Source organism: Bubalus kerabau, chromosome 11 (assembly GCF_029407905.1).
Source record: "Bubalus kerabau isolate K-KA32 ecotype Philippines breed swamp buffalo chromosome 11, PCC_UOA_SB_1v2, whole genome shotgun sequence".
NCBI lineage: Eukaryota > Metazoa > Chordata > Mammalia > Artiodactyla > Bovidae > Bubalus > Bubalus kerabau.
In genome coordinates this window covers 28,088,559-28,108,119 of record NC_073634.1, presented here as the reverse complement: position 1 = coordinate 28,108,119, position 19,561 = coordinate 28,088,559, and the positions used below count along the sequence as shown (strand labels likewise).

General features: G+C 51.6%; 1 protein-coding gene across 1 annotated transcript; it reads left to right on the top strand.

The window, feature by feature from the left end:
* Positions 1–182: 182 nt before the first annotated feature.
* OXER1 (oxoeicosanoid receptor 1) lies at positions 183–5,659 on the top strand. Its single transcript, XM_055539083.1, has 2 exons — positions 183–1,496; positions 5,512–5,659. The coding sequence occupies exon 1, from the start codon at positions 183–185 to the stop codon at positions 1,341–1,343; it is 1,161 nt and encodes a 386-aa protein (XP_055395058.1). The 3' UTR covers positions 1,344–1,496; positions 5,512–5,659.
* Positions 5,660–19,561: the final 13,902 nt, after the last annotated feature.

Sequence of the window (19,561 nt, the reverse complement as noted above, 5' to 3'; positions counted from 1 at the left end):
TTCCTCTTCACCTGCAAATAGGAACACAGGGTGTTTCTTGGCGGCTGCAAGGATGATGATGAAACCCCCAGGATATTGAGTCATTGTGCTGGCCAGCTGATAGCGAGCACTGACCCCCTCGCAATTGCACAGGGGTCAGACAGCTGGAGAAATGTCTCTCAGGTCCACGGCCCAAGCAGCCCATGGGATTTCCTAACCTGAGCCATCCCTCTCCCCTTCCTTCTCTCTCTCCCTCCTGGCTCCCTCTCTCCCTCCCTCCCTCTCCCTCCTCGTCCTCTCCCTCTGCCCTGACCACTGCCTTGGGGTCACCTGGAGAGGCCACTGCTTCTTGCCACCTGGCCTCCTCCCCCATACTGTCTGCCCTCCTGGCGCCAGTCTTGGGCATGGAGTTTGTCCTGGGCCTGGTGGGGAACAGCCTGGCCTTCTTCATCTTCTGCTTCCGCACACGACCCTGGACGTCCAACACCGTGTTCCTGGTCAGCCTGGTGGTCGCGGACTTCCTCCTGATCCTCAACCTACCCCTTCGCGTGGATTACTACTTCCTCCACGAGGTCTGGCGCTTGGGGGACACCGCCTGCAAAGTCAACCTGTTCATGATCGCCACCAACCGCACGGCCAGTGTGGTCTTCCTCACGGCCGTGGCGCTCAACCGCTACTTGAAGGTGGCGTGGCCACACCACGCACTGAGCAGGGCCTCGGTTGGGGGCGCTGCCCGTGTAGCCGGGGGGCTCTGGGGGGCACTCCTGCTCCTCAACGGGCACCTGCTCCTGACCACCCACTCCAGCCGGTCCTGCCTCAGTTACCAGCTGGGCACGAGACCCTCGGCCTCACTCAGCTGGCACCAGGCCCTGTTCGTGTTGGAGTTCTTCCTGCCGCTGGCACTCATCCTCTTTGCCATCGTGAGCATCACGCGCACCATCCGCCGCCGCGGCCTGGATGGGCAGGCGGGCCCGCGGAGGGCCGTGCGAGTCCTCGCCGCCGTGGTGGGCGTCTACACCGTCTGCTTCCTGCCTAGCGTGGTCTTCGGCGTCGCTTCCGTCGTGGCCTTCCGCCTCGCTTCCGTCGTGGCCTTCCGCCTGCGTGCCTGCCGCGCCCTGGATATCTGCTCGCAGCTCTTCCACGGCTCCTTGGCCTTCACCTACCTCAACAGCGTGCTAGACCCCGTGCTCTACTGTTTCTCCAGCCCCAGCTTCCTCCGCCAGGGGCGGGCCCTGCTGGGCCTCACCCAGGGCTGGCAAGGCTCAGACAGCGACAAGAGCACCTACCGTGCCGGGCGCAGGGCATGCTCTGGGAAGGTGGCGGCCACAGGGAAGCTGCAGGTGGACGTCTCGGAGGAAGACTGACTAGGAAGGCCCCTCCCAGAACTGGGGCTCTGCTGCGGGTGCCTCGGGATGGAGGAATGCCTGGCTCTGGGCTGGAGGGCCAGAGTTCGTCTTTGGACGGTTGCCAGCAAGAGTCCCTCAACCAACCAGACAAAGGACCTCTGCAGGAGCCAGGTGGGTGGCAGGGAGAGAAGAGGGTCTGGGCTTGGAGTCGTGTGTCTGATGTTGTGGGGATGATGTCCCGACAGCACAGAGCACCGTGGCAGATGGAAACAGCCAGGGACTGCCAACTCAGCAGAGGGCCCCAGCTGCCTTGTCCCAGGTCAGAGCCAGGGAGCTGTGAGAGCAGAAGTCTTGTTTTAGAAATTTTGTTGTTATTCAGTTGCCAGGTCATGTCCACCTGTTTGTGACCCCATGGACTGCAGCACAGCAGGCTTCCCTGTTCTTCACTATCTCCCGGAGTTTGCTCCAACTTATGTGCATTGAGTCAGTGATGCCATCCAACCATCTCATCCTCTGTCACTGTCTTCTCCTATTGCCCTCAATCTTTCCTGGCATCAGGGTCTTTTCAAAAATTGGACAGCTGTTTTTTTTTATGATCTCCAATTGGCTTTTTTTTTCAATACTAATAAACTTCCTTTTGAAAAATGCAAGCCTATCTCAACTGACCTAAGGAAAACCAGTAAGTATCTGCAGGTTCATCTGGCATCAGGAGGGTTCAAAGCGAGTTCCCCAAGATGAAGGGACACTCTGGGGACAGAGTGGAAAAGCTGTCCAGGGCACCATCCTTCCACAGGAATCCTGGAGCCCCATGTGTCCTTAAAGTCAGAACACTCCCCGGGAGAGGTCCTCAGGCTCCCAGGATGGGCGGCCCACCTGGAGCCCCAGGAGCCCCCCCACCCCACCCCTGCCACCTGCTCTCCTCTGGGATGATGTGGGGATCTCCAGCCTGGGAGGTTATCATCTCCACCCAGGTCAGGCTCCTGGACCCCCTCCCCTGGCTTTCCTTAGCCCCAAGTACCCTTCCCTGGCCCTGGAACCTGTGGTGGCTGCTACTTACCTGGACAGGAAGGGGCCAGAGCCTCCGGTCACCAGAGCCAGCTCACCACCCTCCCCCAAGACCAGAGCTATCTTGCCCACCTCTCTCCTTCCTGTTCTGTTAATATGCCTGTGTCAGCGTCTGAGACCATCTGGGCTAACCCATCTGTTGACCTGGGGCTCCGCAGGCACAGGTGTGTACCTGGCATGAATTAAGGGTTTCTTTTGGGGGGTGGGGCACGTGTAGTGGTTTTCCCTACTGTCCACAGTGGAAGTTATTGGGGATGCATGGCTTTCAAGGCTTCCAAAGGGCTATTTAGAGGTCACTAAAGCCCCAAATATGCCCCTACTGAACCCCATGTGTCCCCAGCCCTAGCCATCTCAGGAGAATGAACATCTGCCCCCAGTACATACACCCTCTCCCCACCGAGGGGGACAGAAGGGCCTGGGATGGGTTCCCTACTCCTCACCCCAGTCACAGACCCCTGGCCCTAAGATACAGGGTCTGACAATGAGGGCAAGCCCCCTCTCCCCACCTGTTTTCATCCTCTCAGCCCAGCCCTCTGATATCATGGACTGGGATGCCCTTCCTCAGTTAGAAGTCCTCAAGAGTGGTGGCCAGGCCCAGGAGAGTCACCCATGTCCCAGGAGGGAGGCACATGGATGCCATGCGGATGTTGTGGTGGGAGATAGAACGTGTCAGGCAGGGGGAGATGGCCTGGGGGACAAGTTGGGTGGGTATTAAAACCCACCTCCCGGTGTGTCTCCATCCACTTTTCCCATTCCTGAAAATTCACCAACTACTGTCAGAAACCCACAGAGCTACTGAGAACCCAAACCAAGTGATGGAAAGGCTGTGCCACCTGGGTCCCTCCAAGGGGCTCCTCGGGCATCTCTGCCTTACGTGGACCCTGCTCCATCCCTCCTCTCTGCTGTTGCCTCTCACTGTAGAACTCCCCACCCTCTGCTGCCAGGGGGAGGAGCTGGCGAACCTTGGCCTGAGATTCATCATTTCTAAGTCAGACCAAATGCTCCTGGAGTCTGGGATTTAAGCACTTTCTCGTGAAGCCCCCACCTCCAGGGGGCACTAACACATACTGTGCTCTGAGTGAACACCCAGCACCTTCCTTCCAGTACCGTCTCTCCCCATGTTTGCACCTGTCTGGTTGCTGAGCAGCTCTAGGGCTCCCTGTGCCTCCCTTTCCTTGGCCCTCCCTTCCCTGGACCCTTCCGCTCAACACCCCATGTCCCCTCGCCCCTCAGGAGCTGGGCTCACTCGCCTGACTTCATGTAAGACTTGATGGTCCCTGTAGCCTGTCACTGCCGTCTCTTCCCCTCGAGGAGTCCCAGGTAGATGCTGATCACAGGGTTTGGGCCCACAATCCCGAATCTGCCCTGGATCCTCCCTGCCCCTCACCTTGAAGTTGATGACTGCTCTCCCCACTGACAAGGAACTCTCTAAAGGGGGTCTGGGTGTCCCCACAAGAGACAGAAGCGGGGCTTCAGGCTTCTTTCACAGTCTCGCTGCATGGAAGGACCCCTTGGTCCTAACCTTGGCCCCAACCCACAGTAAACCCCTCTCCTGGACTTGGTTCTCCACCTGTGAAATGGGAACAGTGATCCTGGCCCTTGCTCAACTCCAGGGGTTGGAGATGGAAATACCTCATATGCTGAGCACTGAATGAGGACTAGAGTTATTATGGGGGTGAAGGGAAGGGAAGGAGAGGTAAGAAAGGATGGGGGAGGTAGGGGAGAGAGCAAACTGTTGAAGGGCAGGGTTTTCTACAGATGGGAGAGTAGCCGCCATGGTGGTATAAGGGAGGCTGGAGACAGGCTGAGTAAAGACCCTATTCCCTACATTTGGGTTCTAAGCAGCATTTTGGTCCCTCGGGGTGGGCTGCACTTTTCAGTGTGCATGTTAGGCAGCACGTCTCTCTCCTCTTTCTCATGTGACCTGCTGACACCTTCAGGGATGAAAAAATGGCTTCCATGACTACCCCAGGGACTCATGTGCAGGGGGCAGGCAGGCATGATGGGGCTGACAGGCCTGAAGCCACAAATCAAGCATTTGCTAGGCACACACCATGGCCCAGACCCTCAGCCACAAAGGCAGATGATACGCCTCTGACCTTGAGCTCCCCTAGGCCAAGCCTGGAAGAGACAGACCTGTGGATGGATCAGAGGCAACCCAAGCCAGTGGGCTCTCGAGGAAGTAACACGCGGATGACGGCACGACAGCACAGGGCAGGGCTGGGAGTGCCGGGAGTGGGGGTGCATGCGAGCTGAACGTGGAGGATGAGGAAAGGAGCAAAGGAAACACATCCATGGCAGAGCGAAGGGCGTGAACAAAGGCACAGAGCTGCGAGAAGAGCCGGTGGGCATGGGGAGGGTGAGGAGACCAATGAGCCAAGAGAGCAGGAAGCCTAGGGACGGAGTTAGGAGACAGCAGGAGAGGCGGGCTAGGCCCTGCAAGCTCAGGACGGTCCAGCAGGAAAGCAAGTGTGTGCAAGGTTTTCAAGAAGTCGACGATGATCAGCCTTGCTGCTTTTTCTTTTTTGGCTGGGTCTTCAGTGCTACACTCGGGCTTTTTCTAGCTGCAGCGAGCATGGGGCTATCCTCTAGTTGTGGTGCAGACTTATTGCAGCGGCTTCTCTTGTGGCGCATGGGCTCTAGGGCATGTGGGCTCAGTAGTTACGGCTCACGGGCTTAGTTGCTCGCAGGATTTCAGAATCTTCCTGGACTAGGGATCAAACTTGCATCTCCTGCATTGGCGGGTGAATTCTTAACCCACTGAACCACCAGGGAAGCCCCGGTCTTACATTTTGATCAGTTACTCTGCTAACAGTGTGGACAGGCTGGTGAGGGGTAAGGGAAGACAAGCCGAGTAGGAAACGGTCTGTGTTCCAAGCAAGGGCAGCGGCAGACAGCACACGGGTGCAGAGGCACAGCCCAGGTCGGGAAGAGAGGCGCCTGTGGATGGCGGGTGGAGAGTGCACACTGAAGAGATGGGCCGCAGTAGGTTCAGAGGAGGAGATACAGGTAAGACAAGTTGGAGGAGCTTGGAGGACCTGCAGGCAAGTAAGTACAGAAGCATGTTTACGGCTGGAAACAGCATTTCAGACTCTTACTAATGGGAGCTGACCTCCTACAGGGAATGGATGAGGTCACCTGGAGAAGAGTGAAGAGGACCAAGAACCATCCTTTAAAAAAAATCCCAAGTAAAGGACACACAAAGGAAGACCCGGTGAAATGCCCAGAAGAAACCTTTAAATAGGAAGAAAATCAGGAATGCAGCAATTAAAAAAAGAGCATGAAAGAAGTAAAAAAACAAAAAAAACTTAAAAGGAACACACTAGAGCCATCTTTTATGAGGGTAAAACCCAAACATAAAATACCCAGACAGGCTGCAAAGTACCTTAGTTTTTTTTCAAAATTCCTAATTGCATGCTGAAGAAAGCTGATGTGAGAACCAACGTGTGTGTCTGACACTGTCTGGTCAAGCTTCCCGTACTGACACCCTGGATTAACACAGCATGGTCTGTGCTATTAAAAATAGCTTTTCGAGAAGTGGTAGGTTATCGTCTGCATAAAATTTAATTATATGCAAAATGTTCCATATTGGTTATGGATTCATACATATGTAGTCATTGTATAAAAGTGCTTTCTTCTAAAACAGAGGGACATGGAAAGGCAGTACACAGGGGACTACTATTCTGAAATTTTATCTTTGTAAAAAATCCTGGGAAATGACTCTAAGTAATATCTGAATGTGGCTCAGTGTTGCTCTGGGTAGAGACTAAAGGAGTGAGTGTAATGAAGAGTAACAAAGACAAGTAACATGATGACAACCACGTCAAGTGCTCAAGAGAGCTCAAAGAGGGGGACCGCAAGACGGGCTGGATGTGGCAATTAGGAGGTCTCTGGTGACCTTTCAGTGGCAATCTCAGTGGGTGGCTGGGGTGGGCCAGAATGGGGAAGCGATAAAGGACTGTACTGTGTTGAGGAATTAATGAGACTTCAAGGAATGGAGACAAGTCTTTCCTCTTTAAACAAGTTGGCTAGTAAAGGGAGATAAGACAAGAGCTTCAGGCGAAGCTAAGAGAGGACCTGTGGTGGTTTGCCTGTTTTGTTCTGTTGACTGGATGGGGAAGTTTAAGCGGCCTGAGAAGGGAGAGAGGGTGAAGATGAGGGCAGCAGGGAGAGGATGATGACAGAGCGATAACAAACACTGTCCCAGGCCCCATGCGAAGCTCTTTACACACACTCGTTAGTTCTGTGAGGTTCATACTATGATCCCATCTTACAGACGAATAAACTGAGGCACAGAGAGGTTGAGTAGCTTACCCAAGGTCATCCAGTAGTAAGTGGCAGTCTGGCCTGAGTCAGGACACTACTGCAAGCCTCTGGGTGGGGGGTGGGGGACAGGAAACGATCCAACATGTGGGTACCAGGAGGGTTCTCCAGCGGCTGGAGGGCACCTCCACGGGCTGGTCCTGCAGTAAGGGGAACACAGGTGAAGGGATTCTAAGACTTGGCTCTCAGGGGGCAAGAGCTTCAGGGGCAACCAAGGGTTAGAACCGCTGGTTCTGGGAATAAGAACACAAGCTCCCATAGGACCTATAAATGGGCCGGCTCAGCAAGCAGCGCAGAGAGGCCTGGTGAGGGGCGCTCACACCTCTGGGGTGGTCCCTGCAGGCTAAGGGGTTCCCTCCAGTGACCCCCTGCCGAAAGTCCAGGAGCAAGAGCAGAACAGATGGAAACCTCTTAAGAAGTTTGACTATAAAAACCCAGTCCTGGCCATGGATCTTAAGGCTGGTACCCCTTGAAAGACAGGGCACATGACACTCTTTTGCTGAGCTTCCAGAAAGAGGGAGACACTCGAGTCAGGATTAAATCTTAATAAAAAGACACCAAGAACCAGGGCGTTAGGGATTTCACAGAGACGGGGCTGCCGGCTTGCACTCTGAGGACCCCTCTGCTTCCACAGAGCCCGCCCTGCCGCATCCGGCCTCGCTGAGCCCGCTTCTCTCAGGACTTCTGCAAGGACTGGCAGTGCCCTGCCTCCACTACAACCTTTTCCAGGGTCCTGTAACCTCGCACATGGATGTCTTGCTTCTCTAGTGAAACTCTTGAAGGAATTCAGTGTCTTTTTTTTTTTTTTTACATCTCTGTCAAATCTCAGCAAACAAGGGTTGCAAACAGGCACACTTCACACACACAGGCTGGAGGCGCCCCAGGGAGCCCACAGTGATGGCCCCATACAGCCAGAGGCAGTCTACACCACAGTCAAAAAGGTTTGAACCAGAAAAATACTCAACAGGGTAATTTCTACCAGGCTGGTTTCACACTTGGGGGCCTGGGAAACACTGAAGGATGCTGGGCATTCAGATCAGGCTCCCAGTGCCTTTCAGGTCAACTCAGACATGTTGGTTTCCAGCTCAGAGCTGAGGAGGGTGGGATGTAGAAGAGGGCGCTGGGCTTCAGCTGCGTCACCTGCAGCTCCTGCACCCACCTCACTGGCACGGGAGCCTTCCTGTCAACCCCTGGATGGAGTGCAGCACACTCCCTCAGCTCACCGTGGGAGCGGCCCCGCACTCGCTCCCGCCACCTGGCTCCAGCACAGCAGTGTGAAAGGGACTGATGGAGAGAGGTCTGGCTGCGGCTTCTCCTACCTCCAGGCCTAGGGGACACAGGGTCAAAGCCACCCCTGGCGCAGCTCGGCCTCAGGAAACCGCCATGTCCTAAGGCTGTGGCTTACGAGAGAGCAGAAGAAAGTGTCAACCTTGGGGAAAGGCCTCTGGGCACCTCCATGTAGCTGGGGCAGGGATGTCAGACTAATGGGCCTGGCCCCAGAGCCACACAGGGGAGGAAGCACCTAGGGCTGGGGGCCAGCGGGGGCCTGCCCCTGCACCCAGCCTTACAGCTGAGCACTGTCCCAGCAAAGGGCAGCATAAAACCAGGCAGAATTTCCAGAAGTTTATTGGAAACAGGATACAAATTGATCAGTGGATGACATCTACTTACAGACAGACCACTCTGTAATAGCACACGCTGAATGAATTATCCTGGGGAAACACTCATGACCACTGATGCGTGGTCTGGTGGGTGTTCTCCAGCAGGGAAACCAGAGACTGGGGGAAGAGGAATGGGCCGGGGTGGACAGAAAACTGGGACACAGCCTCCCTGAGGGGACAGGCGAGGTGGGGCTGCTAAATGAGTAAATTCCCCCAAAGGAGAACTGGGATAACTGTTATGAATAAACCCCCTCCCCCACCTCCTCAAAGCACTTTGCTCCCAAGCAGAGTGACAGAGAACCTACAGAAACCCACCAGGGCAGCTACCTCCACCTCCACTCACCGGGGTCTTAGGACAGCACGGGGAATCCACAGTGGGACTGGATGTGACAGAGAGTGGACCAGGGCCACGCATGTCCTGGGACTGCTTGCCCTCTGACCCACCACTCGCCTTCCCCTGCTCTGCTCTGGGGACTGACTGCAGTTGGCCTGTCCCCAGCTCCCAGGTCAACTGGCTTCCAGCTGCATTTAGCTAACGCAGAAATCTGGAAGGCATGGAGAAGGACGCCAGGCTATTTGTGCTCCCGCTTTGCCTGGGGTGGGGTGTGGGGGGTATGTTTCTGGCAGGGCCCAGGTCTCCTCATGGCTTCAGCTTACCACATATGCCCTCTGCAGACCCAGGCTCCACCCAGTGGCCTGACCCCCAGGATCTGGTCCCACCAGCTCTGTGGTTCCCTGTTTCTGGTTACCCCTCAGTGGCATTTCGGGTCTTCTTATTTCTCAGTTAAACAATTTCCTGGATTAAAACCCCTCTGTTTTAAATATATAGACTTTTCTGGTTTTCTTGGTTGGATGCTGACTTATAGAAACCAGGCTGTGGACAAGGCAGAATCATGAAAGTCAAGCTAGAAAGCAGTTGTGTCCTCTCCTGCACCACCTCGGGGTGGGCGGGCGATGACGGGGGAGGAGGACAATGACTGGGCTTCAGCATCCTTCAGTGTCCTTATCCGAGGGTGCACAGCAGGCCTGGGCACGTCTGCTGGGAAACGTGCAGATGGGCGTTGCATGTCACCCCACAAGCTCGCTGCTCACAGTGCTGACATGCCACTGACACCCACAGCAGTGACACTGTGGCTCCAAGAAAAGGGGGGTGGCCGGGAAAGCCTCGCGGCACCAACTGCTCATTCGGCAAAGACAGATACTAGCGGCTCCTTGGCATCCATCCTCCAGTTCCTGAAGGTTCAGTGCTGGGAGACTTTCCCGAGATGAAGTGGGAGCCTGAAGTCTTAGCCAGCAAACCTTCCTACAGGAGGGTGGGGCTGCAGAACTGGGAGTTTTCACCACACAGTGAAGGGAGAGCTGTCGGGGTGCACCTGTCCCACAGCAAAGCATGAACTGGAGCTGGCCTGGGCCTCCCTGTTCTTCCTGCCGCCCCAGCCTGGCCCCAGTCTCCAAAGCTCCTCGCCTGGGGAAGGAGGGCCTCTCCCCAAAAAGCTGGCAGCAATGTCATGGGCAGCTAATGGCTCCTTTAACCACAAGTCATGGTTCCTTGTGGGTCAGGAGAGGACAGGGAAAAGGTGAAGGAATCATTCCACGTTCTGTATCTATCGCACAGCAAATCCAGGGCAGGGCATGGGGATACAGCTTGGTTGCATCTCTTTCTTTAGAGGATGTGGCACATGGCTGGTGAGGCAAGAGCCGGCTGCCTTCTCTCTCCCTGGGGCTTTACAGAAGGAGCTTCCCTGTGGGATCCTGAGGGCAACGTCTGCCCCGCACCCGGCTCACTGAGACCCACCCATGGGGCCCCAAGCCAAAACCTGGAACAGCTCCAAGAGTGGGCAGTGGTGAGAATGTCTCCGGGGTCATCCCTCAAACACTAAGACGAGAACCAAGCCCTCCTGGGGAGAGAAGCCACAGTGCCTGCGAGACTGGAAAAGGAAAAGGCAGCTTGGGCTTCAAGCGTCACCCTCAGTCATCACGCATCATGTCCTCTGCTGAGCTGAGCCCAGCCTGCGACGACCAGACATCCGGAGCGTCATGGTCATTTTAGGGAAACCTCACTCTGCCTGGGTGGCGGAGGGCACTCAGCTCACTTGGAGCCACTCTGTCCTGCAAGCAGCTGGCCGTTTGACCTGCTGTCAGCCACCCAGCTGTCTCCCGGCCGCACGCTCCAGGCACCACAGGGAGGCCACAGTCCCACTGGCTTTCATGCTGCTGTGACCCTGTGCCCTGCAGCCTGTCCCTGCAAACAAGGCAGGGAAGCAGCAGATTCACATCTGCTCGGGGAGCAAAAGGGGCATTAAGGTTTTCCTGTCCCCGCAGCTGTGTACACAGAGTGGCAGAGTGGCCCACCTGCGATGCCATCAGGGCCTGTACCAGGACAGACAGCAGAAACAGGGTCACAGACAGGTCTCCTGGGGTCTAGGCACAGGTGCTCACAGAAATGGCTGGGTTGCCAGGGTGGCGGAGGCAGGGCTTCCACACAGACTCACCTGCAAACACAGCTCTCTCACTTCACCCTTATAGGCCACACAGACTCCACCTGCTTAAAATTAACCTGGATGAATGAGAGTCCTAGAAGGACCAACCTGGCTGCAGCAGCTGGTTTGGCTGTGAAGGAACAGGGCAGGACATGACGGCTGGTCACCATGATATACACGCTCAGCTCACGTTAATACCTGCTCTCACTGGACTGCCTGGGACTAAGCAGAACCAAGAGAATGCCAGCCTCTTTCCAACAACAAAGCACGGATGATATAAAGAGTCCATAGGCTTCCCAAAGACGACTTGCTTATCTTTTGTCAGAACCACAGGTAATTCTGTACCTGGGAGGGATGAAGGTAGGGGGACAAATACAGGACGCAGGGGGTGAAGGACAAAACTTCTCCACTAAAAAAATGGGGAATGAAGCCTACTGAGAAAAAGCCGAGGGACAGTGACAGCTGGGATGGGGGGAACATCCTGAACTACATCAACATTGGCACATTTCTTAAGAAAAATCCACTTAGAAACACGCCGTATCCCTCGAGTCCACACTGACACAGCCGGCGACAGAGCGAAGCTCGCACATGCAGGGCGGCAGCGGCTCTGAGCCTGCAGCAGCCCCACTGCCCCGCAGCCGCGGTGCCCGGGCTTCAGGGTGCCGGAGAAGGAGGTCTCGGAGCAGCTCCCCCAGCCCCTCAATTCCCCAGGCAGGTCCCGTTCTGGGGCAGCAAGGTCTCTGGAGGAAAGCAAGGGAACACTGATTCACAAGAGGAGACGCAGCTTCGGGGACGCGTGCTCCTGCAGTCTCTTCCCCGGCCTGGTCCAGGCTCTGTGGGGTGCAGGTGGAGGTCTCCCCTGGGATACGCTGGGAATGGGGCTGCCTCCTTCCCAGGCATGGCTATGGACATCAGCAGGACAGTGTAGCAAGTCTTGGATTATAGGATTAAACAGCAATAGCTCAGTCTGACACGCAGCATGTGAGTTCTGGAAAAGGAAAGAAACAGGGTCGAAGTTAGACAGGTGTTGATGGCAGAGGCAAGGGGAGAGGAAGGACGGATCAGACCTCCCACCACCATCATCACAGCCTTCGCGGAAAGGAGGCTGGGCACTGATTCAATGTTGTTGAAGGGTGGACCAAAGGAAAGTTCAACTGAGGCCATGAAAATCTGAGTGACACTGAGGTATCTTGAAAGCTGGAGTTGGGAAGGGCAGGTGCAGTGGTCACCAGCCAGGCAGGCAAGTGCTGACACGCATACTGGAGCAACGTTGTGGAACCTCTCTGACCAGACGCTAGGGAATGGGGAACGCAACAGGCCTACGGGAGGCATGCCTGATCTCAGGTAACCATAATCAATCATACGATGTAGGTACTCGTAAGCTAGGGACATATTTTTCCGTAGGAGGGGAGTGACCCCCAAACACCCACTGTGTCACAGTGTCCCTCCTTCCCAATGCCTCCACTTCCCCCTCAAACCTTCAACTCTCCTGTTCCAGAGCTGCGCATCTAGAGACTCTCAAGAGAAACAAGGGAAAGAGAAGAAGTGCCGGCCAACTACATTGTTACCATCTGGTGTCACACAGTGGCTTGTGCAAACTTTTGCTTGTTTACTAGCTAAGTGGCTAGGAGGGAACTGGGGGGTGCCTGCTGAGACGGGATCAGGGGCTCGGGCCAAGGCAGGGCCTGGATGCTCTCTCTTGTCACACGCTCTGCAACCGAGAGGGGACATGCGGTTAGGGGACAGGGACGCTCACCTTCACAGCCTCCCGCCATCCTGAGGAAGGGCTGCAGGATAGAGCAGAGCTGCGCCTTCACTTCATGAGCCTTTCTAGAATGGGGAGATATATGCACACAGCCTGGTATTGGATAGGGCTCAGCAAGTATGTGTCCAATCAAAACCCAGCCAGTTCAGTTCAGGACTGGGCTAACCTGCTTTGTTCCCTAGGTTATGGAAGAAGCTTTCACCAGAACCTTGTGAGGGTAAGCAAGGTTAGGAGCTTGCTCAAGGCCGCATGGCGAGTAAGTTGAGGAGTCAGGATTTGAACTCAGATCTTCTTAATTCAGGTAGAGTTTTTCCTGCTACTCTAAGCTGCCTCATTCTCCATCCATCCCAGTGAGCGCACACAGCTCTCTTCAGTGTCTAAATTACGGGTTATGTGTGTGTCAGTATCTCCAGTATTTCTCAGAAGCCTCTCTCCTTTTGTGTGTGTGGGGAGAGGCGGGGGGGACCACTCTGCCGTTCATTTATCCACCCACCTATGGAATTAAGCCATCTGCCAGAAGAGTCACTTGTAAATAGTTGCCAAAGTTTCTGGCCTACCATGGTAAATTGTGCTTTCTTCTATTTGAGCTAAACTTACCTGCTCCAGGTTTGAGAGCAAGCCTCCCATCCCACCAGCTCAGGATCTGGCATCCAGGTTCACACCTGCTTTCTCCATACTGGCCATGGTTTTAAGCTGAGGTATGCCACCTCTTGCATTCTGGGCTGAAGCATCCCAGTGCTTACCACCTGCGCTTGTAACACCAACATGTTTCCCTGCTCAAAGCTTCCTCAGCCCCACTGCATTTCCCAAAGCAGGGAACCAGAGCCACGTGAAGGGTCCCAGATACACAGGGCCCCAGCAAGAGATCTACGCCCATTCTCAGGTCTCCTTCCTAGATGATGTAGCCCAGATCATTTTGGTTTACACTTATAAATAAATTATCATATGCATCGATCTACATTTGCTACTTCTGTCTATACTAACTCTGATTGATAAGCACTTAATGTTTTTTACAAAATTTTCCCTTTTGCTTTGACTATTCATAAGTACTTAAAGAGCTTCCCTGGTGACTCAAATGATAAAGCATCTACCTGCAAAGCAGGAGACCCGGGTTCGATCCCTGGGTTGGGAAGATCTGCTGGAGAAGGGAATGGCAACCACTCCAGTATTCTTGCCTGGTAAATTCCATGGACAGAGAAACCTAGTGGACTACAGTCCATAGAGTCGTAAAGAGTTAGACACAACTGAGCAATTAACACACACACAAACACACACACAAAGTATTTAAAGTCCCTGGACTTGGGAGGTTCTTTACTGTAACCAACTGCTGTGATATAAACAATCTTTTTTTTTTTTTTTTTTTTTTTTTTTTTTTAAGGTTTCCAGCTACCAGTATCTGAGTTAATTTCTTCCCCTTCTGAAACCCAGAGGAGAAACCACCATCAGAATTCTGGAGTCTGGAAAACAGATAAACAAGTGATAACAGCCCATGCATTCAAGACAGCCAAACCTGAAGCTGGCAGTGTGAAAAGCTGCAAGCCCAGTATGCACAAAACAGCTCAGGAATGGAGACCAGACACCTCGAGGGGGGCGGGGGAGGGGAGACTGCAGCAGAGATCAGTTGAAGGCTGAGGTTGCTGGACTCCTAGAAGTGCTCCTGACTCCACACCCCTCGCAGCTGCCCACCTCCCACAAGTCCGGATAGTTATTCTCTAAAGAGGACCAAATAGGGGGTTGCAGGCCTAGGGAACACAAGGCGCCAAGCAGGGCTGCCAGTCCCGAAACTGAGGGCTCATGTGAGCATATATCCACTGAATGGTAAGACCTCCAGCCTTCTTCCCCTTGAGCTCCCAGAAAGCAGGTAGCCAAAACTTTATCCTCTGAAAAAGAGACTATGCTGTGGTCTGAATGTTTGTGTCCCCACAAAATTCATATGTTGAAGTCCTAAAGCCCAATATGACAGCATCAGAATTCCGAACCTTTGGCAAGTGCTTACTTAGGTCATGAGGGTGTAGCCCTTATGAATGGGACTGCAGTCTGTGCTCAGTCGTGTCCGACTCTTTGCAACCCCATAGACTGTAGCCCGCCAGGCTCCTCTACTCATGGAACTTTCCAGGCAAGAATACTGTAACAGGGGGACTTCCTTGGCGGTCCAGTGGTTAAGACTTTGCCTTCCAATGCAGGGGGTGCAGGTTCGATCCCTGGTGAGGGAGCCAAGATCCCACATGCCTTGCAGCCAAAAAAACAAACAGAAGCAATATTGTAACAAATTCAATAAAGACTTAAAAAAAAAAAAAAAGAATGCTGTAATAGGGTGCCATTTCCTACTCAAGGGGATCTTCCCAACCCAGGGATAAAACCTCTGTGTCTCCTGCATTGGCAGATGAATTCTGTGCCACTAACACCTCCTAGGAAGCTCAGGAGTGGGATTAATGTTCTTATAAAAGAGACCCCACATGCTCCCTAGTTCCTTTCATCATGTGATGACACAGCAAGAAGACAGCAGTCTACAACCCAGAACAGGCCCTTCATCAGAAGCCAATTATGCTGGCACCCTGGTCATGGACTTCCCTGCCTTTAGAACTGTAACACATTTCTGTTGTTTACAGTACCCATCTGTAGTATTTTGTTACAGGAGCCTGAATGGACTAAAATAGATGCAAAGCACCTTCTCTGGGAAATCTGCCCAGCCCACAGAAAAGACCTGAGGATACTGACCCTCGGGCCACTCAACAAGCAGCCTGGTCTGATGTCCTTTCTGCGCGGTGCACTGCAGGTTGAAGCACAGAGCTTTCATCGGATTTTAGTTTCCTACTCTTAAACACTATTACACAACCAAAGGTCACCAGGAAGAAACCTCTAACACAAACGTTAGAGACCAAAACAGAAAAATGCAAATTGGAAGAAACGGATTATTCATGGAGAAGAAAACTCAAGAAACAGAAACCACTATCATTAATATCCTCAGACAGGTAAGGAAAGATCCAGTGTCCACAAGACACAAACAGTATATTATTTCAAAATAAATTGAGAGAACCAACAGAGTTGGCAGGGAGCCTGGAGAAGGACTGAAGAGTTCTGCTTCCTATTGTTGTTGTTCAGTCATTCAATTGTGTCCAACACTTTGCGACCCCTTGGACTACAGCACGCCAGGCTTCCCTGTCCTTCACCATCTCCCGGAGCTTGCTCAAATTCATGTCCATTGAATCAGTGATGCCATCCAACCATCTCATCCTCTGTTGTCCCCTTCTCCTCCTGCCCTCAATCTTTCCCAGCATCAGGGTCTTTCCCAATGAATTGGTTCTTCACATTAAAGTAGTGTGAGCCAAAGTAGTGGAGCTTCAGCCAAAGTAATGGAGTTGGCCAAAGTAGTGGAGTTTCAGCTTCAGCATCAGTCCTTCCAAAGAATATTCAAGGTTGATTTCCTTCAGGATTGACTGGTTTGATCTTGCTGCCTAAGAGACTCTCAAGAGTCATCTCCAGCACCACAGTTGAAAAGCTCAACTCTTCTGCTTCCTATAATGGTGGGCTAATTTATCTTGGGTTAACCCTCCAGCCAAAAACAGTGATAAATTCTATATAAAATATAAAAACAAGTGTTTGAAGATAGTGGAGAGCAACCAAAATCAAGCATAAACTGGAAGAGAGATGACTTGAAAAAAGGCAAGACTAGCAGAGATTCACTGTTAACAGTACCCCTGTGAGCAGTTCCATGCCATACAGAGGGATATGGTTCCAGCAGAAAGCTGCAGTCTGACTGAGCTGAGGAATCAGGGACAGATCAGAGTTCAAGGCTGCCAATACAGCTGGAAATTGAGGGAAGAGATTCTAAAAGGAAGGACACAGGTAAGGGGGAGTCCCCAGATGAGCATACACACTCCTCTCAAATCACTGGCTGATTTCGGAACTGCTCACAACACAAAATGAGACTCCAAGGAGCTCACTGGAGAACATCAGCTGAAAGGTTAAAAAAGGCTAAGCAACAACCTCAGCAGCTGTCCAGTGCTGGGAAGACAGAGTTCAGAATTCAAATTCTACCAAGCTAGAAGGACGGGGCAAACAACTTGGTCTTTCCATTGAAATCTCATGGAACTAGGAGCATAACTGAAATAGACAAGCCCTAATAAAGCCAGGTGGCGCTAGTGGTAAAGAACCCCAATGGCACCCCACTCCAGTACTCTTGCCTGGAAAATCCCATGGACGGAGGAGCCTGGTGGGCTGCAGTCCATGGGGTTGCGAAGAGTCGGACACGACTAGGTGACTTCACTTTCACTTTTCACTTTCATGCATTGGAGAAGGAAATGGCAACCCACTCCAGTGTTCTTGCCTGGAGAATCCCAGGGACGGGGGAGCCTGGTAGGCTACCGTCTATGGGGTCACAGAGTCGGACACGACTGAAGTGACTTAGCATAGCATCAAATTTAATTGCTTCTTAGAACATATCTTAATACTCTACACACACACACACAAAAAGAACTCCATTGAGGAAAATAACAGAATCCCGAGTCTCCACAACTTATCATCCACACTGACCAGAATTCATTAAAAACCGTTAGACCTGGGAAATGGGAAAATGCAACCCATAATCAAAAGAAAAAAATGTCAGTAGAAGATGATTAATGGATGATTCAGATGTTAGAATTAGCAGATATGGACTTAAAATATTTACTATAAGTATGTTTTTAAAATACATTGGAAAAGATGGATGTGTGGGGGACAATATGGTATATTTTAGTTGAAATATCAAAGACCTAAATGGGAATTCTAAAACTGAAAAATACAAAATATGAAATGAATAATTCATTGGATGGATTAACAAAAGACTCAGTACTGCTGAAAAAATAATCAGTGAACTTGTAGATCTCCAAACATCATTCAAACTGACAAATAGAGAGTAAATATTGCATGACTCCATTTAATAAAATTCTAGAAAATGTAACCTAATCTATGGTGCTAAAAAGCAGATCAGCAGCTGCCTGGGATGATGTGGGAGTGATAGGGAGGACAAGAGGGCCAATTATAAAGGAATGCAAGAAAATTTTTGAGGGTGACAGGCAAGTTTATTATCTTGATTATGATGATGGCTCCTGGTGTGTGTGTGTGTGTATGTTAAACTTATCAAGCTGCATATTTTAAATATGTATAATTTACTGAATGTCAATCATGCCTCAGTAAAGCTGTTTTTAAATTAAATGATAATGGAAAATAGCTTTATAGGGTATTTAAAATATGTGCTAGAACAACCTGTGCTGACTTTAGAGATGCGATAAGAATCATTATATTCTGAGTTTACTAAAACTAGAAAAATTTTCTAGTTTCAGTTTTTTAATTCATTTAAAAAACTAAAAACAAGAGAAAAAGAAAACTGGTACATTGGTTTTAATATCAGACAAAATAGAGGAATATTAACAGAAGTAAAAAGGATCATTTCCTAGTGATAAAAAGGTCAAAAAGACATTAAAAAGTCCAACGACATATATATCCAATAACAATTTCAAAATTACACGAAGTAAAAATTGGCAACTTTTAGGGAGAAATTAGACAAGCCTGGTTGGAATATGAAGTAGGGTAAAGTAGTACTCTGCAGAAAGTAGAGTAAAAAGACACAGGGGAAGAAAACTGGAGGAAAACAAGAAGAAAATTAGAAAGCAATGTAGGAGGTCCAGTATCCAGTATCTTGATCCTTTTTTCTGCTGTCTGGTCCCAGATACCTTAAATGTAACTGCCCTGTTTGCCCAGGACTCACTCATGGCCTTGCTCAACAACTGCCCCCAAAGAGCTCCTGTAGGCACTCAGTGAAGCTGCAATCGGACCATTGTGGGAAGGGTCTTTGCACACATCTTCTTAGGGAGCTCATCTAACAAAGCTGCCTCCAAGCCTGTTCCTCAGTTTTACATTAATGACTTTTCATAGTCATGTATATGTAAATAGTTGCAGATAAAAATAAATATTTGGTTGAGGGAGGAAAATGCTATACATTATAACTCAGATGTTTTCTGAGCTTAAAGAGTGCTCAGTCATCTGGAAGGGAAAACAAGAAACACTGAGCGAAAATAAGGAGCAAGGCTGGGGAGCTTAACAAGAACCCAGTGGGAGGCTCCCAAGCAAGGAGGCTGTGACTCATCTTCTGGAGTCATTGCCCTGGGAGCTCTGCAGATTCAGAAGACTTCTCCTCACTTCTTCACCGGCATCTGAAGAGACTGGGCAGGGGATGCCTAAATTGGCTGGCTTCTCGAGTTGGGCTTCACTTTCCTGGGGCATCAAGATCTAATGCTGACGTCCCGCTGGCTTTCTCAAAGCCAGCATCGAGGAGCCGTGGACTGCTCTTCAGGTGAATGAATCCACTCTCTGCTGAGGAAGATTCGCTTCTCAGGGATGAAGCTCCCTCCCTCTGCTGACTTCTTCCCTCTCCTTCCCCAAGCATCTACCATTACCCCTCAAAATAGGGACTTGGTTTTTCAGTCAGAGGTTTACTTCCTTTCTCAGAGGTTCCCCCTCTAAGTCACTGAGGATGGGAGCTCACAGGGATAGGCTGGTTACAAAGGTTTCCTTGCATGACCCCTGAAGGTAAACAGACTTATTGAGGGAGCCAGAGCTGGTTCTCACAGCCGTCGGCCTCTTAGTAACTACCAAGGACTTGGGTCTCTCTTCTAAAATCTCCATATTGCTGGTGGTGGTGTAGTTGTTAAGTTGTGTCTGACTCTTGTGACCCCATGGGCTGTAGCCTGCCAAGCTCCTCTGTCCATGAGATTCTCCAGGCAAGAATACTGCAGTGGGTTGCCATTTCCTTCTCCAGGGGATCTTGCCAACCCAGGAATCGAACCAGGGTCTCCTGCATTGCAGGCAGATTCTTTACTGACTGAGCTACGAGGGAAGCCCTCCATATTGCTGAGAGGATCTTAAACCTAGACCACTTATAGGCTCACACACTAGCATTTTCCT